The sequence below is a fragment of the Sardina pilchardus genome, chromosome 24, assembly GCF_963854185.1.
Source record: "Sardina pilchardus chromosome 24, fSarPil1.1, whole genome shotgun sequence".
Lineage (NCBI taxonomy): Eukaryota > Metazoa > Chordata > Actinopteri > Clupeiformes > Clupeidae > Sardina > Sardina pilchardus.
In genome coordinates, this window is record NC_085017.1 from 9,004,844 (window position 1) to 9,030,424 (window position 25,581).

A 25,581-nucleotide genomic window follows, 5' to 3' on the forward strand; every position below is an offset into this window, starting at 1 on the left:
ACGTTACATTTTAATAAGATAACGTTTGAAGCTTACCTCCCAGCAATATACTTTGCATGCATAGATGCAAACCACTCGCGTGCAAACCTTCAGCACCTGCCGCGCGCTAATTAAAAGTTACGGAGTTAGCGCGACAACATTAGTTAGCTTGTATGCTACATAGCACTAGAGAACTTACTCCACATCAGCTCCTTTGACAGGATGTGTAACATCATGTCACAAGCCCAGTATATCTGGACACAATATGTTTTTTTCCTGAATGGAATCTAAATACCCAACTTGTCAGTAATGTTGCCTAGATTTGTCTTGCAATCGTAAGTTAGATAAGTAGTATCTAATGAAATGTTTAAACCAGTTAACGTTAGCCAGCTAATGCTAGCCATAGTCATGTTTCATTTTCATAGTGCCCACACAGATGCTAGCTCATTTATTGGCTTGCATTTTCCAGTAACGTACGTTGGTAAACTTACTTAGGGCGTCAGATGAAGAGCACTAGGCAAGAATATATATATTGTTAGTAAAATGATGAATTATTATTATGTTTATTAAGTTAACAATAGGTCTGACGAGGTGTTGAATAATACTGGCTGTCAGCCTCAAGACAAGAGACAGATGAGCCTTTCATTCAGTAACGTTAATATGATCCTTGTGATAACAAATGTGGCTAGGTTCATGTTTACCTTGATTTCAACTGGGAAGCAATATACTTCTGACTTAATTCTTACTACATTTATGGTTATTAAGACTAGTTTACACTACTCTCATGGTCTGTATGTATAGTCACACCCCTCGTCACGAGGAGAGGGGATGGGTGATGCACCTTTTTCTGATGTGATTTTGCTACAGCAATGATTTATGATGTAATAGAACACCATATGTTTATATCGAAAAAATTAGCCATGACACCGTTCCTGTTTTTGAAACTCTCATTTGTTTCTTGCCTTTATTGCTCTTTAGAAAACAAGTTAAGAGATGGGGGCAAGTCAACATGGGTTTTGATTACAAGTCGGTTTTGTCGCCTCTGACCTGAAAATGTGCCGTGTTGTACCCTGTGACATCACTATTTAAGCTGTGATCGGACTGATGCAACAGCACAGACTGAAGTGTAATATATGCCCGGTAAAAAAGAGCTTACCTCTAGTGCCGGCTCCTAGATGCGTCCACTCATCTCCTGGTTCTGCAGAAAAGCTTACTTCGGGTTTGCCAGTTGTTTTGTGCCGTGAGACTGGTTTAACTTCTGCACTAGTGGTATTTATCAGAAGTTGACCTTACTTTCATCAACTGCTCACCATCTGTTGAATACAGCAAAGAGGAAGAGTGTTTTTTGCGGTTCAGTCTGTTCGAATATGGTGAGTTGAAGAGGTGAATGCGGCTAGCCAAGTCAAATGGATTTTTTTTGTAGGGGAATCCTTGATACATTCCATATGACTTTATTTGTTGCTACTGCTGTTGTTGCTCATACTTTCTCTCATTATTAGTAACATAAGTGTGTGAGCATGTGATTGAGATGGCCATAACAATTTAATGATAATGGTAATTGATATTCATGGAAGTGTTCTTAAATATCTGACTGATGTACAGATAAATGGGTTTGGAATATGCAAGTTTGATGCTGTGGTGAAGTTGTGTGTGCTCTTGTGCCACTAGAGTTAGTTAGGCTGATGCAACGTGACGCAGAGACCCTGACTGCTGTACGTAGCAGTGCTTGCTGACATCCTGGCTGATGCCACTGAATCCTGTAAAGACAGGCAGCAGCAGGGCACATGTTGTGTACCAGATTCAGGATTATTGCACATCTTCATATGTGGGAGGCGAGCACGATGTGGAATATTACAGAATACCTCTGCTTCGGTTATGTAGAGTGTTTATTGCTTTAGCCCGACTGCAGGAATGTCAGCTATCTGCCAAAGGGAACTGTTCCTCCTCATGCCACCTCAAACTGCGGTAAGGAAGAATAGAATGGTCATCAGTGTTTTTAAACAAACTAAACATGTTTGCGAGACCATAATGCCTCAAGTCACAGGCAGCGTGATGCAGAGGCCTCGGCCGCCTTTTGAAGGCAGCAGATGGCAATCTCTACCCCTCTGGGCTGCCCCTGAGCTTGGCAAGCTGAGTGTCGGCCTTGTAGATAAATACATACATACATACAGATGGAGATGCATGGGTTAGCGGTCAATATTGAGCCTGCTCATATGTGGTTAGATGTCAGTTGGTCTGAATGCATGGGCTGTAGTATAGCGTGATTGGAAGGATGGCAGAAATGCAGGTGTCATGAGTCAACAGGGTTTCGGTGCTCAAATTTGCAAATAGATGACTGTGTAGTGATAGGCTGGTAGCAAAATGGTGCCATCTACTGGATTGCTGGAGAAAATGATAAATAGAACATGATCCTCTCTGTAAAACCCCAAATGTGCATTGAAGCCATCTCTTTGACCTGCTGGAGTGGCCTGAAGCTCTTGTTTTCGTCTGGTGTGTGTGTATGAGTGTGACTCACCCCTCCCATCTGGTATTGTCCACATACGGTCTCTGGGCTTCTGCCCGTCACTAGACTATAGTATACTAGATCATTCAGAGGCTGTGTCATCTGTGGCTGATACGTGTGAAACGTAAGCTTCAGATCCTACTAAACATATGCTCCCCTCGATATCTCATTGAATTTAGAGGTTGGACCATGTTGGGCGTGGATGGATGTTCTCTTTGTGTGGCAAGTCGCAACAGCTTCTCTTTTGTCATTGGACACCTTGACCTAAAACAACAAACAGGCACATACGCTATTAATCATCAATATAACAACTGTGAAATTTGCATAGAGATAAAAAAAAACAACACCTTTTTCAAAAATTTGAAAAGTCCTAGAGATGATTAAACAGGAACAGTTGTGTATAATGTGAAATATCGTTAACACTAGTGACTGCAAAAAAATATGGATTTTAAGGTTGCTCCCTGTATGAGTCAGAAACGGGGTAATTGTAGATTTAGTTGTAATGACTAAGCATGGTGAACTTTTGTAACTCAAGAATTTAATTTCTGGGCAATATACTGACTGAATAAGAAGCTGTGTACCCTACTTGAACTTAACCATGCAGGTAAAGTAAACAGGTGTTGGTTGGTATAGACAATGAGGGTCTTGGATGATGAAATAAAATAACTTGTAACAATTTCTTCTGAATGTGAACAATATCTAGATCTTCTGGGGTTTTTTCCTGAGGTGGCGTAGGAGGAATTGGCTCGCGGCTTTAAAAAAAAAAAGAATAATCTAAATTGCCCTACATTTAGCCTACTTACGTGCTGTTTAGGTTCTGCCAGAACACATATAAGCAGTCTGCCTTAAATTCGGGATTCTCCAATCCCCTCATTAATTCATTGCCCTCAATATGTTTGGCCAGTTAATTCCTGAACAGGTTTGATGGCGGCTCTGGTCTGGTAGGCATTCGTCCATGGTGGCCTGGCCTATTGGGGACTTTCCTGTAGGCTATGCTAGGACACTTACTCTGCTGTAGGCTTATCGTGATGCTAGACTGTCTGGATATGTATGCGCTGTCCAATTCCAAGCTAAGGATAATCTGGTGACTGCTCTTGGGATTTGTGTCCCCTCTCTCATTCCATGGTGCTGTGGAGGCTGGAGAGGGCCAGGCTATTTATAGGCTGGTAAGATACAGCACAGTCAGCTCTGCCTCATGGATTTCTTGGTGAGGAATTGGACCACTGCGTTATTTTTACTAGTATGATGTGTACCAGTAGTCCATCCTTAAAGGGATGGTTCTGTGTATGCACACAACCTATACAGTAGATTTCCTGCATATAAGCCGCATTGTGTGGCTAACCCTAACCCTAACCCTAACCCTAGTGTTTTGTGCAAGTTAAAAGAAACAAAACCATATTAAAAACCATATTAACACTCCTGTATTAACCTTAGCGCTGAATACATTTTGCAAAATCAATGTATAAGCCGCGGCTAACAGCCGGGAAATTACGGTAGTCTATTTATGGATGATGATGAGTTCGAACTTGGGAGCAAAATTACCTTAATCAAAGCAGTTTTGAGCTAGACTGTTTGAACCAGTTATCATCCATAAATAGACTTTACATTGTGCATACACTGAAGCATACCTTTAACGGCCTACATCATAATAGAGGAATCTGAAAATGGATCTATGTTGTAGTTATCCTCCTTTGCTTGTATAAAATACCTTTTCTACTATAAATGTTTGAGTCTCATGCATATGTCTCTACTGTGCTGATGGATTTAATGAGTGTGAGTGATGATGTCAATATTAAGTGGCTTATCTCTAGGGGCGACCAAACAGATGCACTTTTTCAGTTTTTCTCTACACATCACAGAAGGGAGCTTCAACACTTCTGAGACCTAGACTGCATATGAGTGTATTGGAGCCACTGGCTTGCATGTCATAAAATTTGAGCTTGCACATACGCAGATGCATGTGCCTTCACCTAGTAAAGTAGGGGAGAGGCAGCAGTATGCATAAATTCACTTTTATTTGCACAGACGCGTTTCAGCGCATGCCCTATCCAGTGTGTGTATGTGCGTATGTACGTATGTGTGTATGTATGTATGTATGTAATGACTAGCTGTGTGCACATCCCACCTTTTGGCAGGTGCAGGACAAATGGAACTAGCTTCAATAAAAATAATGTAATGTCTGCAACGCTGCTTTTAGCTCCCATTTCATGTTTTAAAAAAAGCAACGTTTTGACCCTACTGGGCCTTCATCAGGAAAATTCTTTGTATGTACATGTGTAATAGTGTTGGGTCTACGACTGTGAATGTATTTTTGAAAGAGACATATCTGCATCACCCCAAAGAGCTGACTGTGCAGTGTTATTGTAAGCGTGACCCGTAAATCAATCTCATTGTCCTTCTTTGTATAGTCAAGGATTATATTTCACATGCTCGACCCTGGGCAAATATAATCCAAGGTCCTCATGTGTATGGCTTGTGATATGGGAGTGCACGCAGAGATGCAGATGTTTCAACCCTTAAATTGTGCAGCATATTCTTTTTAAACTTCTAAAGGTGTGGGTTTTTGAACGTTCTAACATAAGATTATATTCCACAACAATTTAAGGTTCTGAAATTCTATGTTGAATTCAGTGATTCTTTCAGTGATTCTTTTAACGTTCATTTTTCAACATTCCAGCCACACCGGTGTGACCATGGGGTGCTCTGCAAGGCTAGGCAGGACTTGTATGGTCTTGTGCCTTATCACTTCTAGGGAGTAAAAGTGTTTGTTTTTGGGAAGATCTGAATGTGACTTTGTCTCTGCCCCTTTCTCATCTCCTTAGGAGGACAATTTCGTTGGTTTTGGAGTCGATGGCGGCAGATCTCTCCGCTCCTCTCGCAGTGCATCACAAAGTGAGTACATTTGCACACTTGAACATGTGAAAAATAGCTGTTCAGCTGTTCTGTTGGAGGTCACCATACCACTATGGGAAATTTCCATGGTAAACTCATTCCCTGCTTTTGAAATTAGTAGGGTTTTTTTGACAGATGTTGTTTGGGTATGTTAACCCCAGTACAAAATAGCACGGTCTATAAATAGCCAAAATGTCCCCCATGGGGATTTCAGTGACCGATATGGAGTTAACGCCGAAGTCATAATTTATCTTATCTTTAAGAAACACATAGCCTCCCCTAGCCTAGTTCTGCAATTCTTTGTATGCACAGTATTGATATTTGTTTGAATATGTGGTTTGTTTGTGTGTTCATCAATTGTATCTTGGCCAGATCTCCCTTGCAAAAAGTTTCATTTTAATGTTAAACGGACTTGGTTAGGTTAAATACTTAATTTGCACACACACACACACACACACACACACACACACACACACACACACACACACACACACACACACACACACACACACACACACACTGACCTCACTCGAAACTGACCCCACACACATTAAGGGCATACATACACATCTGGAGCAGTGGGCACGCTCTATTGTCCATCACATTGTCGCTTGGGGAGCAGTAAATATAGGATGAATACAAATGCTATAAACTAAATGTTATGTTAGATGTTTGCTTATATTTGCCTTACAGCCGTTTGTGCAAATCCTTCCTCTGTCGTCCCTGTAGGCACTCCTCTGAAGTCAGTGTTGTCACCGGCGGAAAAGCCTCCTCCTGCGCCGGACCTGATAGAAGCTGAGGATGCAGCTCCTCCGCCAGCCCCCGCCGTCTCTGAGATCAAGCCCCTCTACGGGAAGGTCGTTAAGAGGGGCGAGAGAATCCGAAAAGATCAACCCTCTACCGCGGCACCCGGGGCACAGGCGAGGAACGCGTCCAAGTCGAAACTGGTCGTTAAATTTGCCGTCAAAAAGACCACAAAGGAAGTCTTGCCACCAAAAACAGTGAAGGCTGTACAAGCCTCGAAAGGCAAGGGCTCAGGTGCTGATGGTAGACAACCAGCCAAAGCCTTAGCTAAGAACCAGAGGGTCAGGAAATCACCAGATGTTGATTTAACTAATGATGAAGTGCAAGATCTGAATGCTGACACAAGCAGTAAAGGTAGAAAGCAGCTTACCGTGCATAAGCCGACAAGCAGTACCACCAGTGACAGCATTCCAATTATTAGAGTGCTGAAGAACCCCAAAGTTGAGCTGGCGGGATCTGTTAGGCCTGTACCTGCTCAAAGTGAAGGTCCCTCACGGAAGAAGCAAAGCAAAGTTGTGTGGACTCTGACTTTGGTGAAAGGCCAGGGTAAGACGTCCGCTGTGAGGAAGGGGCCCGCCGAGGTCAGTAAAACCACGGGGCCAATGCTGGGAAAGTTTGTGAAGAGAAGAAGGCCTGCCGCCCAGGAGGAAAGCTCCGATTCCTTAGGTAGTCCGACCCGTGGGAGCAGCGTCCGGTCCACTAGTCCGAGCCCTGGCGGTCAGAGGCGGAACCCTAGCCATTTGCTTTGGATACCGCAGAAACGGAGGACGAAAGACATGGGCAGCGGCGGCTCTGCGGTGGAGGCGGCGACCGTGGCCGTGTCGCCCAAGCCTGTCGGCAAGCAGAGGAGAGTTTCCAAGGGAACGGAGGGGTCGCCAGAGGAGGGTGCGGAGGCCGGGTGGGAGAGCGGACACGAACCTTCCGATCAGCCCGCCACATCATCAGGAAACCAAGTGCGCAGGAGAGCTCCCTTCAAGCTCAAAAGACGCAGAAAGTCCCCGTTTAAAATGCGAAGGAAGCCCGGTGTGCAAAAAACGGATCAGTCTAGCCCAGATAGGCCAGTGAAGCGTCGCAAGCGTATCCGGCAGAAGTCTGCGGGTTACGTTTACGAGCCCATAGTAACCTTGGATTCCGAGAACCAGGGGGAACAACAGGAAGACGCGTCCTGTGCCCCGGCAAACACCAATCTTGTGTCCGCGGAGGGTATGCCGTCGGGCACGCCGTCGGACAGGCCATCGGGCACGCCGTCAGTCACGCCTGTGGTCAGCGGTCGGTCCTCCCGAGTCATCAAGACGCCCAAGAGGTTTCTTGACGACGAGCGAATGTCCCACCTGGTCGCCAGGGGTCCCCTGAAAAAGAACGGGATTGGCACCACGCTAGACCCAGAGATGCCAAAACCGGCCGGGCACAGGAGGCGATCTCACCACCATGCGGACTCTAAAGGCGAAGGGCTCGCCGCAGGCAGATTTCAGGAAGACCATTCTACCTCAGACGCTCCACAGAGCACCAAAGGCGATCAGGCGCTCGGCCCCGGAGTGGGCAAGTTGAAGTTTTACGAGAGGCTGAAGAAGCTGACCACTACGCTGGCCCGGAAGAGAGTGCGTAGGGCCAGCGACACCTCCGGCGACCAACAGGGCGAAACCGAAGGCGACATGCAAGACACCGGAGAGTTCCAAGGCCCAGTGAGGAAGAGGAGGAGGAGAAGGAGGTCCAAGTTGACGATGGAGGACATCCAGGCCCCTGGGGTGGTGAGGAAGTTGGCGGTTCACCTGAATGCCGCAGATGCTACTCTACCTGGTGAAGGGCATTTGGATGCTACAACAGGGGACAATGGTACGAATACACTCTCTCTTGCATGCTCATTGCGATGCCCGTCAACAGTGTAAATGTAAACCGAGTGACTACGCAACGTTCATAGACAGACACACTTGATGTAGCATTTTTTTTTGATAGCTGTAACTTTTTAAAGATCACGTCTGCCTTCAGTGAATAGTGAAGGAAGCCTATGTGTAATGTTGTTGTTGTTGTTATTGTTGTTTTTTCTTCCGTAGTGGAGGGACCGACCCAAATGGAGAGTGTGGGCCTGACCCAGAGGGATCTGGGAGAGCGCGTGCTGGTTGAACAGGAGGGGACGACCCATCGCATCTCCGTGTCCAGCTCCAACAAGAGAATGTTCCACCTGCTCAAAAGGGCAAAGGTTCAGCTAATCAAAATTGACCAGCAAAAACAGCTTAAATCCTCTCAGGTAAAATAATCAAGAGTTAAATAAATTTGGATGTTGTATGAAATGCAACATGCTGCTTGACAACGCTAGGCTCAAGCATGTTTTTGAAATGCCTTCTTATAGTCTACGCGAACTACACGGATGATGTAACATGAAAGAAATCCTCATATGGATGTTGTCCGTAATGCATAACATTTTATACAAGCGTGTATTTGTCATGCTCACTGTGCGCTAACTGACTAGCCTTCTCTGCAGCTGCTGTCTGGCTCTGTCAAGCTGGGAGAGTCCAGCGAGACTGGAGTGAAGAGGAGGAGGCGACGAAGGATGGTGAGGGCCCCGAACAGGGACCCTACTGCGAGGGTATGTTATATGTGTCTGTGTGTCAATATGGTTCACATGAGATGCATCACATGTGGTGTGTATTATGATACAGGGGTTTTCCTGCGCAAGAGTTAGGCTAAGGCGGTAACGGTTAAGAAGCGTGTTGCGCCATTACATCGCTGTTGTGGTAGTGTAGAGCGAAGTTACCTGTAAATGCTTGGTTTAAAAAAAAAAAAAAAAAAATTGTGAAAACCATTATTTGCCGAAATTTGGTTGAGACGGCTATCTGGCAATTTCGCTATACAGCAAAAACCCTGAATGTATGCTTTCTTGCTTGTAAAGTCAAGTCAGGTCAAGTTTATTTATTTAGCGCATTTCATACACAGAGCTCATTTTGTGCTTTACATAAACAAAACCAAACAGTAATGGCAATAGCATATAAAAGCTTAGATGGGTCTTGTGTATTTAATGGGTATTATTATACGGCTCTTCACAATGCAAGGAGAGCGCTCCATTGACTTGAATGGGATTTCCCAAAGTCCAACCAGTCATTATTTTCTGATAGAGGACCTCTTTGCGCCGGGGTCCGGTTCGTCCTGTCGGCACTTATTTTCCCGATAATGACCAGCGTTCTATACATTATCCCTTACCTATATTTGCATCCTCATGCGTTGTGCAGCAGGTCAAGTTTATTTATATAGAACGTTTCATACAGAGGTCATTCAATGTGCTTTACATAAACAAAACCAAACAGTAATAGGATGGCAATAGCAGATCAAAGCATAGATGGGTCTGTATTTCATGTGTTGCATTGTAATGTAGTGTAGTGGGGATGGGGGCATGTAGTGTAGTGGGGATGGGGGCATGTAGTGTAGTGGGGATGGGGGCATGTAGTGTAGTGGGGATGGGGGCATGTAGTGTAGTGAGGATGGGGGCATGTAGTGTAGTGAGGACGGGGGCATGTAGTGTAAAGAAAGTTGTTTCTCAGTATATTTGCATCTTCATGCGTTTTGCAGCAGCAGCAGCTGCTCGCCGGGCCCCGCATCAAGCACGTGTGCCGGGCGGCGGCAGTGGCCCTCGGCCAGCCTCGTGCCATGGTGCCCGACGACATCCCTCGGCTCAGCGCCCTTCCACTGCACGAGCGCGAGGGCATCGCCCCCTCGCCCACCGCCCCCTCGCCCACCGCAGAAGGTATGCTGCTATAACACGTTTATTCACAGTTGCTAGTTTCTTTCTAGTTTCGAAAGGTATTTATTACCGCAATGTCCCAACTATTGACCGCGGCTAATATATTGATTTAGCAAAAATTCTTCAGCTATGAGGTTAATACACGGGGGCAGTTAATATGGTATTTATATTGTTTGGTTTCTTTCAACATGCGTAAAACACTGTCCTGCGGCTTGTACACAATGCGGCTTATACACAGGAAATTACTGTATGAAAAATCTCCATACAGTTCCGATGTATTCTTACAAGTAAAGCTGTTAAGTGCAAAAAAATAATGCCCCCCTTAAAAATGCACTTAAATCACTATTTCCCAATTTCTGGCACAACACAGGTTGTAACTGTCTTTACCGTTTTGCTTTCTTCACCTGTGCCTATTCCATCTCCTCTTCTCCTCTTGCCCTCGTCTCGTCTGTGATTGGTTATAGCAGGTGCAGGTGAGGTATCGGACCCCGAGAGCGCGTCAGACTCGGAGTGGCAGTCGTCGTCACGGCGCCCGGAGTACCGTGCCGGCGGGGTCCGCTCTCGACGCTGCCTGCGCTGCCCCGGCTGCGTGAAGCCCGACGACTGCGGACGCTGCGTCCACTGTCTGGACAAGCCCAAGTTCGGTGGGCCCAACACCAAGAGGCAGTGTTGCATGTGAGTCTCGCGCACACACACACACACACACACACACACACACACACACACACACTTTATTTACACACACACACACACACTTTATTTATACACACACGCACACACACACACACACACACACACACACACACTTTTGTTTACACAAACACATACATACGCTTTATTTACACACACACACACACACACACACACACGCTTATTTGCTACTTTACGTATGTCTACAGTTCACCAGACCCACCCCTCAACAAGCCCTTCACTCCCCCAGGAAATGGGTTGCTTCTTTGTGGCCTTTCTTGTTTGCTGTAGTGTTACTGTCACTTGCCTTCTGGCTACTGTGTTTTTCTTTCTTTCGTTTTCCCAAGCTGGAGTCAAATTTCCTTTCTGCCACCTGCTCTTGAAAATTTGATAAATAAATAAATAAATAAGAACGTTGCACCCATTTCGCAATCGTTTATGAACAAGCATGTTTAATTTGCAAGCGTGGTGGAACAACCGCATCGTCACCGCCTGACAAATCTGTGCTTGATTCCCAAACCAGCCAGTGACCGTCTGTGGATTTGGTCCGTTTTTGATTAGAAGTGTCTGTCGAAATACCAGTCACTATTAACTTTTAATTTAGTTGCAAATAGAAGGTCCTGTATGGTCATGAAAATCAGAGGCTCGACGTGCTGCTTGGCTTCAGTCGGGAAGTTAATCTATAGGCCAGCTTCAGCATGGCCCAGCTGTTAATACGAGCTGCTTTGTTTGTCCCACAGCCACAGAATATGTTCCCGCATTGCACTGAAGAAAGCCAGGCGTATGGGGATCCGGAACCCCAAAGGTACGAGCGCGTCCTGATCACAGCTACCGTCAGATAAATATAATTCACCCTCAATACTTAATCTGCCTGGAGGTGGATTCATCTGACGACACCTTGATTTGAAGCATGGCTGAATGTTGTCCTCTCTGCCTGAGTTTGCTTTTTGCATGCCTGGTGTGTGTATGTGTCCTAATAGCTGTGTGTCTTACTATTTGTGTGCGAATACGTATGCCTGTATTTCTTGTGTGTGTGTGTGTGTGTGTGTGTGTGTGTGTGTGTGTGTGTGTGTGTGTGTGTGTGTGTGTGTGTGTGTGTGTGTGTGTGTGTGTGTGTGTGTGTGTGTGTGTGTGTGTGTGTGTGTGTGTGTGTGTGTGTGTGTGTGTGTGTGTGTGTGTGTGTGTGTGTGTGTGTTCGCACTGACCACTTTGGTCTAGTCACTACCAAACACAATCTTCAGTCACATAGTCTGTTTTATCTGACTGGTGAGCTGTGAGAGAGAGTGTGAGTCGTCACTCACATGCTTACTGTCATTTGAGTGACATGTTTTCTGTCTGATGTAGGACTGTGGAATTTGTGGAAAATACTTTATGTAATTGTGATTTTTCACAATAATGCGATTTCGTTTGCGGTATCATTTTTGAAACTAAAGCTTCATTCCATTATTTGGTGAACTTCACTGTCTGCTGTATAAGGCGGATGTATAAAAATCATGGATGTGACGACAAGATCAACTATTCGGACAGATTTGCGAGTTGCGTGATTAATTGCAGCCTTTGCGATCGGTTAATTGCATTATTTCAAATTTTCAATTGTGCAGCACTTATCGTGTGTGTGTGTGTGTGTGTGTATGCGTGTGTGTGTGTACGCATGTGTGTGTGTACAGTACTCACAAAAAGTCAGGGATATTTGGCTTTCGGGTGAAATTTCATATTGACCTAAAATCCACTATAACTTTACAGGTGAAGTTACTTTCTATACAGAAACATTCAATTTCATCCGAAAGCCAGATATCCCTAACTTTTTGTGAGTAGTGTACAGTATGTGTGTGTACGTGTGAGGGAGTGTGTTAATGTTGTCTGTGACGCTGTCCTCGCGCACCTATTTCCTGTCTGATGACTAGCGTGTGTGTTCCAGTCCAGGTGCGCCGTGGCGGGCGGTCCTCGGCCAGCGGAAACGCGTCCAGCGAGGACGAGGACGGGGCGACTCCGCGGACGGCGCCCTCTGACCTCCAGAGCCCCTCCCCCTCCAGGAAGCAGCCTCGCAGACACGTCACACCCCTCTGCTACAGTGACCTGCTCCGGTCCGAGTCCGAATCGGACGAGTCCACCAGCCGCCAGCCCGCCCCCAGGAGGAGCGCCCTAAGCAACGGTAATGCACACTACACACCTGTGCTGGGGGGCTGGAGTCTCATGACTCGGGCCCGCTAATGTGGTGACTTAAGGGGGAAAAAAAACAGACTCTATGACTCAAGGGAAATAGATATGAGTGATCTCCTGCCCTAAGTCTGGACTAAGGATGCATGAAATGAAATCATGACTTGACTCAAGGGAATAGATGTGAGTGATCTCCTGCCTTAAGTCTGGACTGAGGATGCCTGAAATGAAATCATGACTTGACTTGAGGGTGGGATGGATCTCTGGGTATAAAGGTGTGATTTTTCTGTAGAAATGGAAAACATATACCTTTTATTTTTCTACACCAAAACTGAGAATGCATGCAATGCAATCATGATTTGACTTGAAGGACATAATTTAGCTGTTAGAAACAGGGTGGTGGGGAGGGGGGGACCTATATTTTTCTATAATAAAGATTTGTCACAAGGGCGTAAAAAATTGTGGCCTTCCCAAAGTTGTTACCTCACATTGTCTCACTACTGTTGCTATCGAGGTTCTCGCTTTTTCATGCCATTGCATCACTTGAACTATATGATGCATCTTATTCTTGTGTCATGAGTTGATTTTGTTTTGTTTTGTTTTGTTTGTATTGGTCTAGAAGAAAGTGGTCTGTAGAGTTTGTTGCCTTAAAATCTATTGAGAACATATTCAAAATATCTGACTCATTTTATCAAAGGTCTGTAACTTTACTTGGCTGATGTAACTTCACTAACTTACACTGGATTGGTCTGCTACCTGGCAGACAGCACAGACTACTAAATAGCTAATATTTGGCACATAAACCAAACCCTTAACAACACTCATTTAGACCTCAGTCATGTTGATGGCTATTGAAAGGGTTTGGTGAATTAGGCGAATCAAAAGTCTCTGTAAAATTTGCCCTTAATAAAACATCACCTGTACATACAATTTGTATGAGTCATTATTTTGCTAAATATTATTGGCTTCACATGAATTGTAACTCTTATCATACAAAAAATATTTCACATACATAAAACAAGACTCTTTGTGCCGTTCTTGTGTAGCAGTATGTCTCCTTTGGGGCTACTTTTTATTTCAGACAAAAAATGCTTCTATTAAAACATAAATTTGAATAAAAGAATGTTTCTTTGCTTTGCTTTTTCTTTGTTTGAAAATGGCAGTTAGTTTGTTATTCGCATTGGCACTCACCGGCGACCACAATCCAAGTCACAGCTGTGGTGTGTGTTTTTTTTCCTGCAATAAGTAGACCACAAGCCTGTTTAGTCTAAATTTGTGTAGGCATTTGTGTCATTTCCCTTATTAATGTCTATGCTATGATCACTTGCTTATGGACAACCTTAACTTTGACTCCATGCGTGGAGTGTAGAAATAGTTTTAGAGGACCTGTCTTTTTTTTATTTTCGTTTTTGGAATGTATGCTCCACCATTACATCTGGTGTAATAAATTCCACTGACTATAGTGGAAGCTAATTGTTGCTGCAGACGTTGCACAACGGAACAGTTCAGTAACGTTGCCAGGGTAACCTCCCTGTAAGACTTCAAGCTAATGTGTTGCTTTCTACTTACATGTTTGCTAGATAGTCATGCTATAATAGGCATTTGTAGCCTAAAATTATTTTACTTGTAAGTTCATTCTTTACTACCCTCTGCTTAGACCACCCAAATGGCCAATATGTTCACACACCCAACCGTATGCAGAACTGGCTCACAGTTAAACTAGACTGAAAACCTTGGCCGATAATTGCCAACTAAATAGCCTTCACTATCCTTTTCAGAGGCATTCCACCAATGTAGGATAATACAGTTTAAACTTAAGTAGGGTGATGTTTTTCCTTATTTGAAATTAAAAAAATGTTCGACTCACCAGGAATTAATGACTGATTTGTATATTGAATATTTTAATATCAAACAGATTTTAAGTACCATTTCACCCGCATTGCTGTATCTAGGCATCTAATCAATCATTTAAATATTTTAAGTGTGCAAAGGGGAAAATAAAAGCCAATTTTATAACAACTGGAGTCAGCACCATCTTTTGTGCTTCTACTGACATAGTGTAGCAGCTATTAGGTATTTATTTAGTAAATGTAATGTCATTGTTCAAGTGTAATGTAATTGTAAGTGTTGGCTTGAGAGTTAAAAAAGAAATCTTCTCATAGATTATTCACATAGATCTCTATCATGCTACACTCTGGGGGCATGAACACTGGGGCTTGTGAACATGCCCCTAGAGTTTAGCACTGTAGCTGCTTGGCAGCTCTTGCTGTTGACTGCAGCAACTTGACCTAGATATAACCGATTGTTTTCACTTTATTTTGTACCGATAGGTACTCGATGATCTCGATAAACAGAGATCTATGTGAAAAATCGCCAGAATTTTCCTCACAGTACAGTTCACATATCCACAATGCCTGGTTTAGATGTAATGCTAGATGAACGTACAATATGTGTATATTGCATCTCCATTGTTGAGGTTGTCTGAGGAAAATGCATGGTCGTGGTCATGGTCCTGACGTGATTGTTTTGTTGCAGGGGCCACGGCCAGTCTTGCGGACGAGGTTGGCGGTAGCTTACCCAAGCCCAGGCGCCTGCGATTTGGCAGAGCCGGCCGTCGCCGCTTTGACAAGGTAATGGAACCCCCGTCTTCTGCATGTCATTCCTGTCTAACGCTTTGACATCTGAAATGTCATATTTGACTATGCAAATTTGGGCTTTTATTCAATGACAACAAAAGCATTATTCCATGATCTTTTAACCTGTAAGACTAGTCCTGCAAGATATTCACATTAAGGGATGTTGTTACAGCTATTTTTAAGATGATCATAACTTCTTGTAAAAGTAATTTTAGCTGTAATGCAGACTTCAGCATTTCAATAGAATTGTTAGTATGGTCATCCCCCGAGTGCTTTTCATTTGTTTTCATATAGATGTGAAATTTAGATTTAAAGCTGACCTATTTCACTGAAAGTTAAACATCGCCTCTCACCGTACACTGGAGTTAACAGTTAATAGTTTGCAACTTCTGTTGTCTTTTAGCTTCATAACCTCTTGCTTTTTTTTAGATCATGCTAAAGAATTCATGGCTTTAGAGTGTAGAAGAGTCCTCTGTCTTTTTGCATGATTCTTTTTGTGATTTCTTCTGCGTTAATTAACCTTCTTTCAGTCCAGAGGAGATCAATTTGGCTCTCTCCTCCAGAGCATGACGCACACGTTTAGTTGGCTGGCTTTCCTCATGTTCTTTGCATGTGGTTCTACTCGTGCACCCTTTCCAGTGCTCTCTCTCTCTCTCTCTTTGGTTTGCCTTCACATTTTTTCTTTCAGGACAGTTTAACTCCACGGTTTCCTGCACATTTATCTCTTCAGGTCTTAATGTAGCTGTTTGGCGTCAGGAGTTTATTCAGATGTGCTCGTGTTGTGTTCGTTTCCTGTCGGCAGATCTTTCTTCCTCTTCCCCTCTCTTCTACACCCTTGCTGCATGACATCTGCCCCTAATATGGCTGCACAATTTGTACTTGTTTGATTGAAATCGCAATTTGGACTAATGGAATTGGCTAATCACTGAGGCTGCAGTTTAATCGTGTGGCGCACAATTCTCTCTCAATGGGCTAATCTTGTATTGTTAGATTATTAGATTAGATTGAAGTAATTTGTGATGTCAGTGAAGCTGCTTGACAGGAATGTGTTGGCTCATGCACCAGGCATGCTCACCAATCAAAAGTAGCCCAACTTGAAGTGAAATTTGTAATATTGAACTCAAGCTTAATTATTTATTTATTTATTTATTATTTTGACAAACTATTACATTATTCCATGGGCTTTTGACATTTGCGACTGGTCCTGCAAGAGTTAGCTAGACTCCAAGTGTATTGCAAATCAAATTGCAGGCGCCATATCTGCCAGGAAAATATATATATTTTCTTCCCCAAATTGTGCAGCCCTACCTGCAAATCTCTACCTGCATCTCCAACTTCTCTTCCTGCCATCACCCTCCTGTGAACGTCATCCCTGCTCGTAGAGATGCCCCCACACCACATCATCTTGAATACCAAAGCCATGTTGTGTTTCCTCATTCTCTACTAGCGTTACTGTTGAAAGGGGTTGGGTATCAACACAAGCAGTTACAGTTCAAATGGACTGGTGTTAAGCAGACTCGCAAATGCGGGTTTGGGAATCAAACCAAGATTGTAAGGCAGTGACAGTAACCCCTGCTCTGTATTTGAATAAGAATGTTATCACCCTCAGGTAAAGGTCTACCATGTTGGGCTTACACAATGTCACTACTAGAAAAAGACATTAGAAATATCAGCATCAATTGACGTGAAACAAATTGGGTAACAATCAAAAATGGCACTGAAGTTTAAATGTGCTTCCAAAGTTGACATTATGGCATTTAAGGTTGGTCAGCTTTAGGTCAGCTTTCCTTCATGAGTTTCTAAGTAGATGATATATCCAAGCTGGCTTGAAAATGAACCTGAAACTAACCATTATCAAATAAGTGAATCTGAGAAGTAAACAAAAAGGCTCCTTGAAGATTCATAGACCTACTTGTCATGGCTTTGTCAAACTGCCTTGTCCTGTATTAAATAAATAAGCCAAAATGGTGTCCGTTAAATGTTTTCAGAAGCACCTTTACTTACAGACCTCAACATAAGGTGCAGACTCAAACTGAAACTGCCTTGTGCGACAGAAAACGGTTAGTTTTTCTGTTCTTGATACCCACCCCGAAAGCTGGAAGAAGTGAGGTTGCTTTGCTTGGCTTTCTCTGCTTGGTTTGTGCTGTAACCTCCCCCCCCCCTCTCCTTTACTTTTCCCTGTTCATTCCTTCCCTTACCACACACCCTCCTCATCCCTCCCCTCCCCTTCCCCCCACCCCACCCCTCCTCTCCTCCATCTCTCCCTCCCCTCCTCTCCTCTCCTCCTCTTTTTCCTTGCTTCAGCAGTCACCTCCCTCACAGACCCAGGACCACCCTCCCTCCCCCTCATCAGTGTCCGGTGGCGGCAGCGTCGTTGGCGGCAGTGGTGGCGGCGGCACCGGCACCAGCCCGTCTCTGAAGCTCCGGCTGTGCCTTCAGCTGCGGCTGGAGCGCCTGCCCCCCAGCGTCGTGGAGGCGGCCGCGGCCGGGGGACCGCGGCCGCCTCTCTCCTCCCCCACCTCTCCCTCCTCCTCCCCCTCCCCCTCCCCCCACCACCAGCAGCAAGAGCAGGATGGAACGTCCCCGACCGGAGCGGGTAGCGCGGCAGATAACGCGGGGCCCCACCAAGCTCACGCCCCCTGTCTTCCTCCTCCTTCCCAGAGCACGGCGCAGCACGCCACCACCAACACCAACACCAACACCAACGCAACCCCCAGCTCGCTGGCAGCGCTCGCCAACCGCTTCGGCGCACGAGAGATGGCGTCCCGCCAGGCCAAGGCCGCGCACAGGGTCCGCATCGACTTCAAGGTACGGCCCACACACACATGGACACTTGGGCTCATGCCCTTCTCATTCGTTTTTTTTTAAAAATCTATCCTCCCTTCCTTCCTCGGTCCCCACTGATCTCGATAAAGGATACTGGGGCGGCAACAATGGGATAGTCTATCCAGTGTTCTTTATAGATCAGTGGGAACGAGCCGGAGGACCGAGGAAGGAAGGAAGGAATGAAGGGAGGATAAATAAAAAGACGAATGAGAAGAGGCCATGGAGTCACCTAAACATAAACAAGTATGACGTGAAGCGGAGTATGAGGATCAGTCTTTGTGTAGACCCGTGGGAATGAATTTCCCCAAGTGGACAATTAATTAGCTAAATAAACATGACTGGCTCATAAGATGCAGAATTTCCCCTTGGGGATCAGTAAATTAACTATCTATCTATCTAGAAGGGAATTACTTTCTCTCTTTTTTCTGGGACCAGCTAGTGTAATGGTCTCTTCAGCCATGTGCTGACTGAATTGACCCACTTTTCTCAAGTGGTCACTACGATGTGTTGCACTCGAGTAGTTCATTAATTATGGGGGCTAGAAATGCAGCCGACCTCTTATGCAATCCTGTAAGTCTGTGAAATGTGTAGTGGCACGTACTTGGATAGTCATTTCAGGAATGAATTGCAAGGCCATTCACAATATATTGCCTGCTCAGAATTCATTGGGGGTTGGCTGATTTTCATAGCTCCGCTGGCCTGATTTGGCCTTCCTTTTGGCACATACGGCCATACCAGTGTGATGGGAATGTTGGAAAATGAGTGTTCAAATTCAAAATGGAATTTTAGAACCTTACGTTGTTATGGAACAGAATCTTTTCTTAGACTGTTAAACTCCCCTGGTGTGTGTCTCTGTCTGTCTGTGTGTGTGTGTGTGTGTGTGTGTGTGTGTAATAGGAGGACTGCAGTGTCCAGAACGTGTGGCTCATGGGCGGTCTCAGCGTCCTCACCTCCATCCCCATCTCTCCAGACAGCGTCTGCCTGCTCTGTGCCAGCAAAGGAAAACACGAGGTCTGCCCACACACACACACACACACACACACACACACACACACACACACTGTTGTCTCTGTAGAAGTTAGTAGAAGTTTTAGCTTACTAAAAACTTTATTCGAGTTCTCTACTTTTCCTATTACCCTCTCTTTCTTTACATTCTCTCCCTTTTCCTCCTCCTCTCATCTGTCATTCTTCTGCTTCATTCCTCTCCTCTCCTCCTCTCCTCTCCAGATGGTTTATTGCCAGGTGTGCTGCGAGCCTTTCCACAGCTTCTGCCTGAAGGAAGAAGAGCGCCCCCAGGAGGGGAACAAGGAGAACTGGTGCTGCAGGCGCTGCAAATACTGCCACGTCTGTGGCCGCAAGAGCAAACACGCCAGGGTGAGGGACACTGCCGCTGACGCACAATAGATGTCTACTGGGGGGGCACTGTGGCTACAGCGTCCATACCATGAACGGGTCCTAGCACCCACGGGGACCCAGGTTCGAGTCCGACCTGCGGTCATGTCCCGGTTCCACCCCATCTCTCTCTCCCACTCACTTCCTGTCTGTCTTCACTGTCTTGTCCAAAAAAAGGCAAAAAACACCCCAAGAATATATATACTTGTGGGAGAATGGAAGCTTTTTTGAAAGATACACTTCAGCGAGGAAGGGAAAAGACATGTTTGTCTATAATTGATGTGATTATTTCGGATAGCACGTGGGTGGCCAAGCTGTTGGTGTGTTTATGTTTTTGTGTATGTGTGGGTTTGCATGACGGCAGTAGACACCAACTTGCTACGCTAAACACACACACACATACACACAATCTTTCTGTACACGTCCGGTTAGGTGTTTTTATGCAGCTGTGCCTGCTGTGCCTGCCTGAAACTCAGAGGGAGTTCAGAATGTTAATGAAAGGATTTGTGACCAACATGTGAATGTGTGTTCTCCTGTCTGCCCAGCTGTGTTTATTACTGAAAAGTGTGTGTGTGTGTGTGTGTGTTATGTGTGAGCAGCCAGTGTTGCAGTGTCGGAGATGTCTGTATTGCTACCACCCCACCTGTCTTGGACCCACCTACCCCAAGCCCCTGAAGTGCAACCTCCCCTGGGTGAGTGTGATGGTCTTCCCCCTCAGAGATTATGAAGCTTCACACACTTTTTTTTCTTTCTTTTTTTTCTTTTAATTCAGCAAAAACATAGTGCAGCCAGTCTGTGAGACACGATAGAAATTCACAGCCACAATGAGCTCAAGCAGAACATGTATTTAGTTAAGCACCTTACAGCATTTTTGGAAGGGGTGTGTGTGTGCCATCCCTGTCTCCAACATGGCTGATGTTTTGTTGCAGGTTTGCATGAAGTGCATTCGCTGCAGGAGCTGCGGCATGACCCCAGGGAAGACGTGGGACATGGCCTGGAACCACGAGCAGGACCTGTGTCCTGACTGCAGTGTCCTCCATAAACTCGGTAAAAAGCTTCACACACACACACACACACACACACTCGTACACATGGACACAGACCTTCAAAGAAAACCCACCATCGAAAGTAAACCCACAGAGAATGTTACTTTTTTTCCCTGCAAAGCCACAACACCACATCAAAGTGCTCTTTCAGTCAACTTTTAAGGTACAGTAGACCAAATGGAAAGTACTTGAGAATTGCAAACGTTAGAATTTTAACAATTGACATGAAACAAGTCAGTGTTTCCCACACATAGACAAATTTGTGGCGGTGCGCCACAGATTTAGCACCGGCCGCCACATATTGCGTTTCGTTATTCTTTTATTTATTTATTTATTCTTGTCTTGAAACGCTATCGAAAACACGCAGCATTCGTAAAGCTGAAATTCCTTTCCCTGCGCTCCCTCTCTGTCACTCGCGCATCTGTCTCTCATACACACACACACACGCACAGCCCCTACCCTCCGTGCACACCGCGGCTGTCTGTCTCCATGAAAACCAACGAGATCATCCCTGGAAGCGTGGTAGGTGGTCGCACTGATGCACCTGACGCTGCTCGGGTAGAAGCATAAAGTACTCCCGCAACTTTTGTAGTCTATGCGTGCAACTTAATTACCAAACGGTAGAAGTAAACTCATTCTCCTTGGCCCGCTCTCGTGCGCGCTCAATGGACAGCCGCCCTCCACATGCACATTTAATCCAAATAAAACATTCACAATCGTGGACGCATTGACGCACAGAAGACGACTAGCTAAATTACTGTTATATTCGGTTAGCATCATTAGTAGGCTATGCTGCAGACATTTGATTAAAACTCTTGCATTCAAGTTGACTGACCAACAATGTTTTTCAACTCCAAGACTTAAAAGGGCCTGTCCCAAGGAGAAAAAGTATTAGCTTACCTTGAAATTTAAACACATGTGGGGAAACTGAACAGTCCAACCAGTAGAGTATGATAAGCTTAGCCTGCTATGTTTACAATATTTTGAGGCTTCAACCAGACAGCTGAATTTAAGAAGTGGAGTTGTAATATGAATAGTAGGCTATAATCTGCATAAAGTTTGCTGTTATGAATATCAGAAATGTCAGTATAGGCCTATATAATGTAAATAATTACATAATGTCTGTGTGTGTTTCAAATAAAGACAAGCTTCACATCTTGGTTAAAAACAAAAAAAACATTATGTGAAAGGAGAGCGATAAAAAGGCAATGCAATGAAAAATATGGGTGCACACCCCCCCCCCCCCCCCCCCCCCCCCCCTCAGACATGGGGCGACCACCACACATTGCCTTCTAATCCGTGGGAAACACTGCAAGTGAATCCTGGAATAATGGCCAAAAGAATCCAGAATGGAATCTTGTGTTAGAATGTTCAAAACCCCACACCTTTAGGTGGGGATCACATTAGCCAGCGGCAAGCGGCAGCGGCAAGCGTAACGCAACGCTCAGACCATAATAATAGCAACAACGTTCTATCTCGTTTCTAAGTTACATTAGCGGTTGACGGTTACGTTACGTTGGCTACCTAAAAATGGATTCTACCCGTAGAAATTTGCTCTTGATTGCTTTAGAAATGGAAGGAGAGGAAAGTAAGAAAAGTGAGAAAAGGAGAAAGAAGCGTTCAGTTTGGGTTCATGACACACTGCTGCCACGAAAGTCATTAGGGGAATACCATCAACTAGTGCCGCAGCTCCGCCTATCAGACGACCGTTTCCGCATGTATCTTCGACTGAACACGCAGGTTAGTGCTGGTCCTGACGTGGTCATCCTTGGCCTCCTGTCCCGTGTCTCCTCCAGGTAACGTCTGTCCAGTGTGCCAGTGCTGCTACGAGGAGGCCGGCTGCCGGAAGCGCATGATGAAATGTGCCCGCTGTACCCGCTGGGTGCACAGCAAGTGTGAGAAGATCTCGGGTGAGTGGCACAACCTTTCTGCCTCAGGTTCAGTTTTTTTTTTTTTTTTACATGCTGGGATATACCACAGTGTGAAGCTTTGTTAATTATTGTGCTAAATCAGTTCTCCTCTGCGGTGTTCAAGCATCACCCATATGTGACCTTCCATGGCGAAATCAGTCACATTGTCGAAATTTTCAAAATCATAGTTATTACGTTTTCAGGAAGGGGCATAATCAACCTTCAAAACGATACCTATATCTAATGAATTGAACGTCATATTACTGAAATATAAACATTCAAAGGAGTTGAGTTCATCCTGTCATGCCAAGAGAAAAACGGAGAAATCTGCCTCTGAAGTTAACCGTCGGCTCAACACTCACGAACGCTTTGTAAGGTCGCCGCTATTACAATAATTACGGTACTTGTATCAACGACACAGCACGCGGATGGCTTGGTAGTTGTCAATGAGTGCATTTACCGTAAACATTAGAATAGAGCGGCAAAAACGAGACACCTCTAACTTCCTGCTTCCTCTAACTTTCTCACCTCAAGAAACTCACGTTTTTAGACTAGAAAAGGTCAGTTTTTCGGCGAAATGTATTCACGGCCGTACAGTGTAGACCTCCCACTGTTTCAAAGCACACACAAAAAAAAATCCACGATTTTAGCACAAGTGACATAAATGGTCATTTTTCTCAGAAACGTCTGTTGCGACCATGGAGGTATTATAAGAACTGGAGAAAGTGAACAAGTTCCGCCCCCATTCATTTCAATGGGAATGCTAGGCTAGTGAAAATTGCCAAAATTGAATGATTTTTTCAGGCTTTAACATGGTGTTTCAAGGGGCTTGTTTCCGGTGCCGTTTTACTTAGCCAATTAAGTGCCAGGTTACTGATTGACGTAAGGTACAGAAGGAGAGCTCGTGCCCACACTAAGCTTGTGCATGAGCTGAGAGTGGAACAGCCACCAATCAGCATGAGGAAAACGCAGGGAAAACGGCACCGGACATGATGTATTTCTGGAAAATGGCGACGAGGAAGTGCCTTGCTAATCGGCGAAGCTAAGTCAAATCCTGACCCCCTGGTTGCGACTGGTTTTGCCGTGGAGAGTCACATATAGACTCCTCCTTTTTTTCCCCACCCACTGTCCTCCCATGCAATCTATTTGTGTCAATCATCTCTCTTTCTATTTGTCCTCTTCGTTCTTTGTTCCTCTCTTTTTGTTTCTTTTTGTTTTTTATTTCTCTTTCCTTCTTCCTTTCCTTCTTCCTTTCCTTTGTTGATTTGATTGATTGATTGATTGATTCATTCATTGTTTGATTTGATTGGTTGGTTTCCCTCAGATGAGGAGTGTGAGCGGATGAAGAGGCGTCCGGTGGGCGGGTTTATCTGCACGCCGTGTGGTCTGGGCAGCTGGAGGGCGGAGCTTCAGGAGGAACTGCGTTCCGGCCTGCAGACGGTTCTGTCCGCTCTGCTCGACTCCCCGCACACACAGGATGTCCTCACCTGTGAACAGGTACACACACACACACACACACACACACACACACACACACACACAGGAGCCCCAGTTACTCTAGTGTGTAGGAGACCTGTGTTGAAAAGAAACACTGTTGTGTTAAACAAGAGTTAAGAATGTCATGCTTACATACACACACACACACACACACACACACACACACACAGAGGGAGAGACATGCTCACACATAAACACACAGAGTTAAACAGAGTTTATAATCTGCAGTGATGTGACGCTGAATGGGAGCTGTGTGTGTTTTGTCTGCAGTGTGAGGCCTCCCCAGAGGATGTTTGTGTGAAGAGTTCCACAGCTGTGTGTGATCTGCGTGCCGTCAGCAGGAAGTTGGAGCAGGGCGACTACACTACCGTGGTGAGACCACCAGGCCACACTTTCAGATGCAGACGATTCCATCCCCCTCTCTCTCTCTCTCTCTCTCTCTCTCTCTCTCTCTCTCTCTCTCTCTCTCTCTCTCTCTATTTTACATACATACATACACACACTCTCTCTTTCTGTCTGTCTGTCTGTCTCTCTTTCTTTATCTTTATCTTTCTCACATGCACACACTCTCCTCTCTCTCTCTCGCGCTCTCTCTGATCCACATACACACACTCTTGGTTTCACTCACAGACTTAAACTATACTTCTACTGTATAATCTACTCTTACATATAATCAAAGTGTCCATACACCCATATCTCACATACCTCCTCTCTCCTGTCTGTTGTCGTCTTGTGCCTCAGAGAGCTTTCAGTGAGGATGTTGCCACGGTGATGAGGAGGAAGCTGAAGGGTGAGGATGAGCGTCCTCCCAATGAGCTGAAGTCCCTGTACATGCAGGTAAGACCTGTTCAGACCACCCACTCATTCACTACGTTTTGCACTATGGAAGGGAATCATGCCTTGTCCGCAGGTCATTATGAAAGGAAGTAAAGTCCTAAAGGGACTTTTTTTTTTTCGATGATGACGGATTATTTCAGGTCAGCTCCCACACTACCAGAAGAACCAGAGCAATGATTCTCATATGGGCCTGCTGGTTGCAAAGGAGCGGTAGTTGTAGCCTACAGCTCTGATAACAGCTTAGAAAAGATGGGCTACACTCACCACAAGGCAACACTCTCAGTTTGCACTAGACAACTTATCTCACCTCCGCAGTAGATGTAATTCAGCTGAAGTCCTTATGACGCAACTGTGGAATTGATTTGTGTGTAAGCTATCGTTCAGCTGATAGTGTCATGTCATCTATGAGCCTATCAGTGATGACGTTCGATCTAGTCATAGATATAGTAACCGACAACATTTGTTTCAATGTAACCTAGGCCTAACATCTGATGTTGTGTGGAAATAGCAAGAAAACAATACCTTACTTTATACTGCAAATGGTAGAAAATGTAATCAAAGACAAAGCTGTCAATCAGTAAAAACAGCATGGAGTTCAAACGTCAATTTAATTTTAAGGGACAGCGATCACTCAAGACACAGACCTACACCACACCTGAGTGATGTGCGTCGGTCATGT

General features: G+C 45.0%; 1 protein-coding gene across 2 annotated transcripts in view; it reads left to right on the forward strand.

Moving 5' to 3' along the window:
• The window catches only part of kmt2ba (lysine (K)-specific methyltransferase 2Ba), a 43,163-nt gene that overhangs the window by 976 nt on the left and 16,606 nt on the right, over positions 1–25,581 (forward strand). For both annotated transcript variants that reach the window (XM_062530021.1, XM_062530023.1), the window contains exons 2-19: positions 5,305–5,374; positions 6,104–8,011; positions 8,230–8,423; positions 8,658–8,762; positions 9,740–9,914; positions 10,376–10,586; positions 11,342–11,406; positions 12,520–12,753; positions 15,294–15,388; positions 18,056–18,202; positions 19,118–19,231; positions 19,448–19,594; positions 20,212–20,304; positions 20,542–20,659; positions 22,455–22,568; positions 23,893–24,065; positions 24,336–24,437; positions 24,807–24,902. In XM_062530021.1, coding sequence (XP_062386005.1) covers positions 5,305–5,374; positions 6,104–8,011; positions 8,230–8,423; positions 8,658–8,762; positions 9,740–9,914; positions 10,376–10,586; positions 11,342–11,406; positions 12,520–12,753; positions 15,294–15,388; positions 18,056–18,202; positions 19,118–19,231; positions 19,448–19,594; positions 20,212–20,304; positions 20,542–20,659; positions 22,455–22,568; positions 23,893–24,065; positions 24,336–24,437; positions 24,807–24,902 — 4,161 coding nt within the window. The remainder of the gene's footprint in view (positions 1–5,304; positions 5,375–6,103; positions 8,012–8,229; positions 8,424–8,657; positions 8,763–9,739; positions 9,915–10,375; positions 10,587–11,341; positions 11,407–12,519; positions 12,754–15,293; positions 15,389–18,055; positions 18,203–19,117; positions 19,232–19,447; positions 19,595–20,211; positions 20,305–20,541; positions 20,660–22,454; positions 22,569–23,892; positions 24,066–24,335; positions 24,438–24,806; positions 24,903–25,581) is intronic.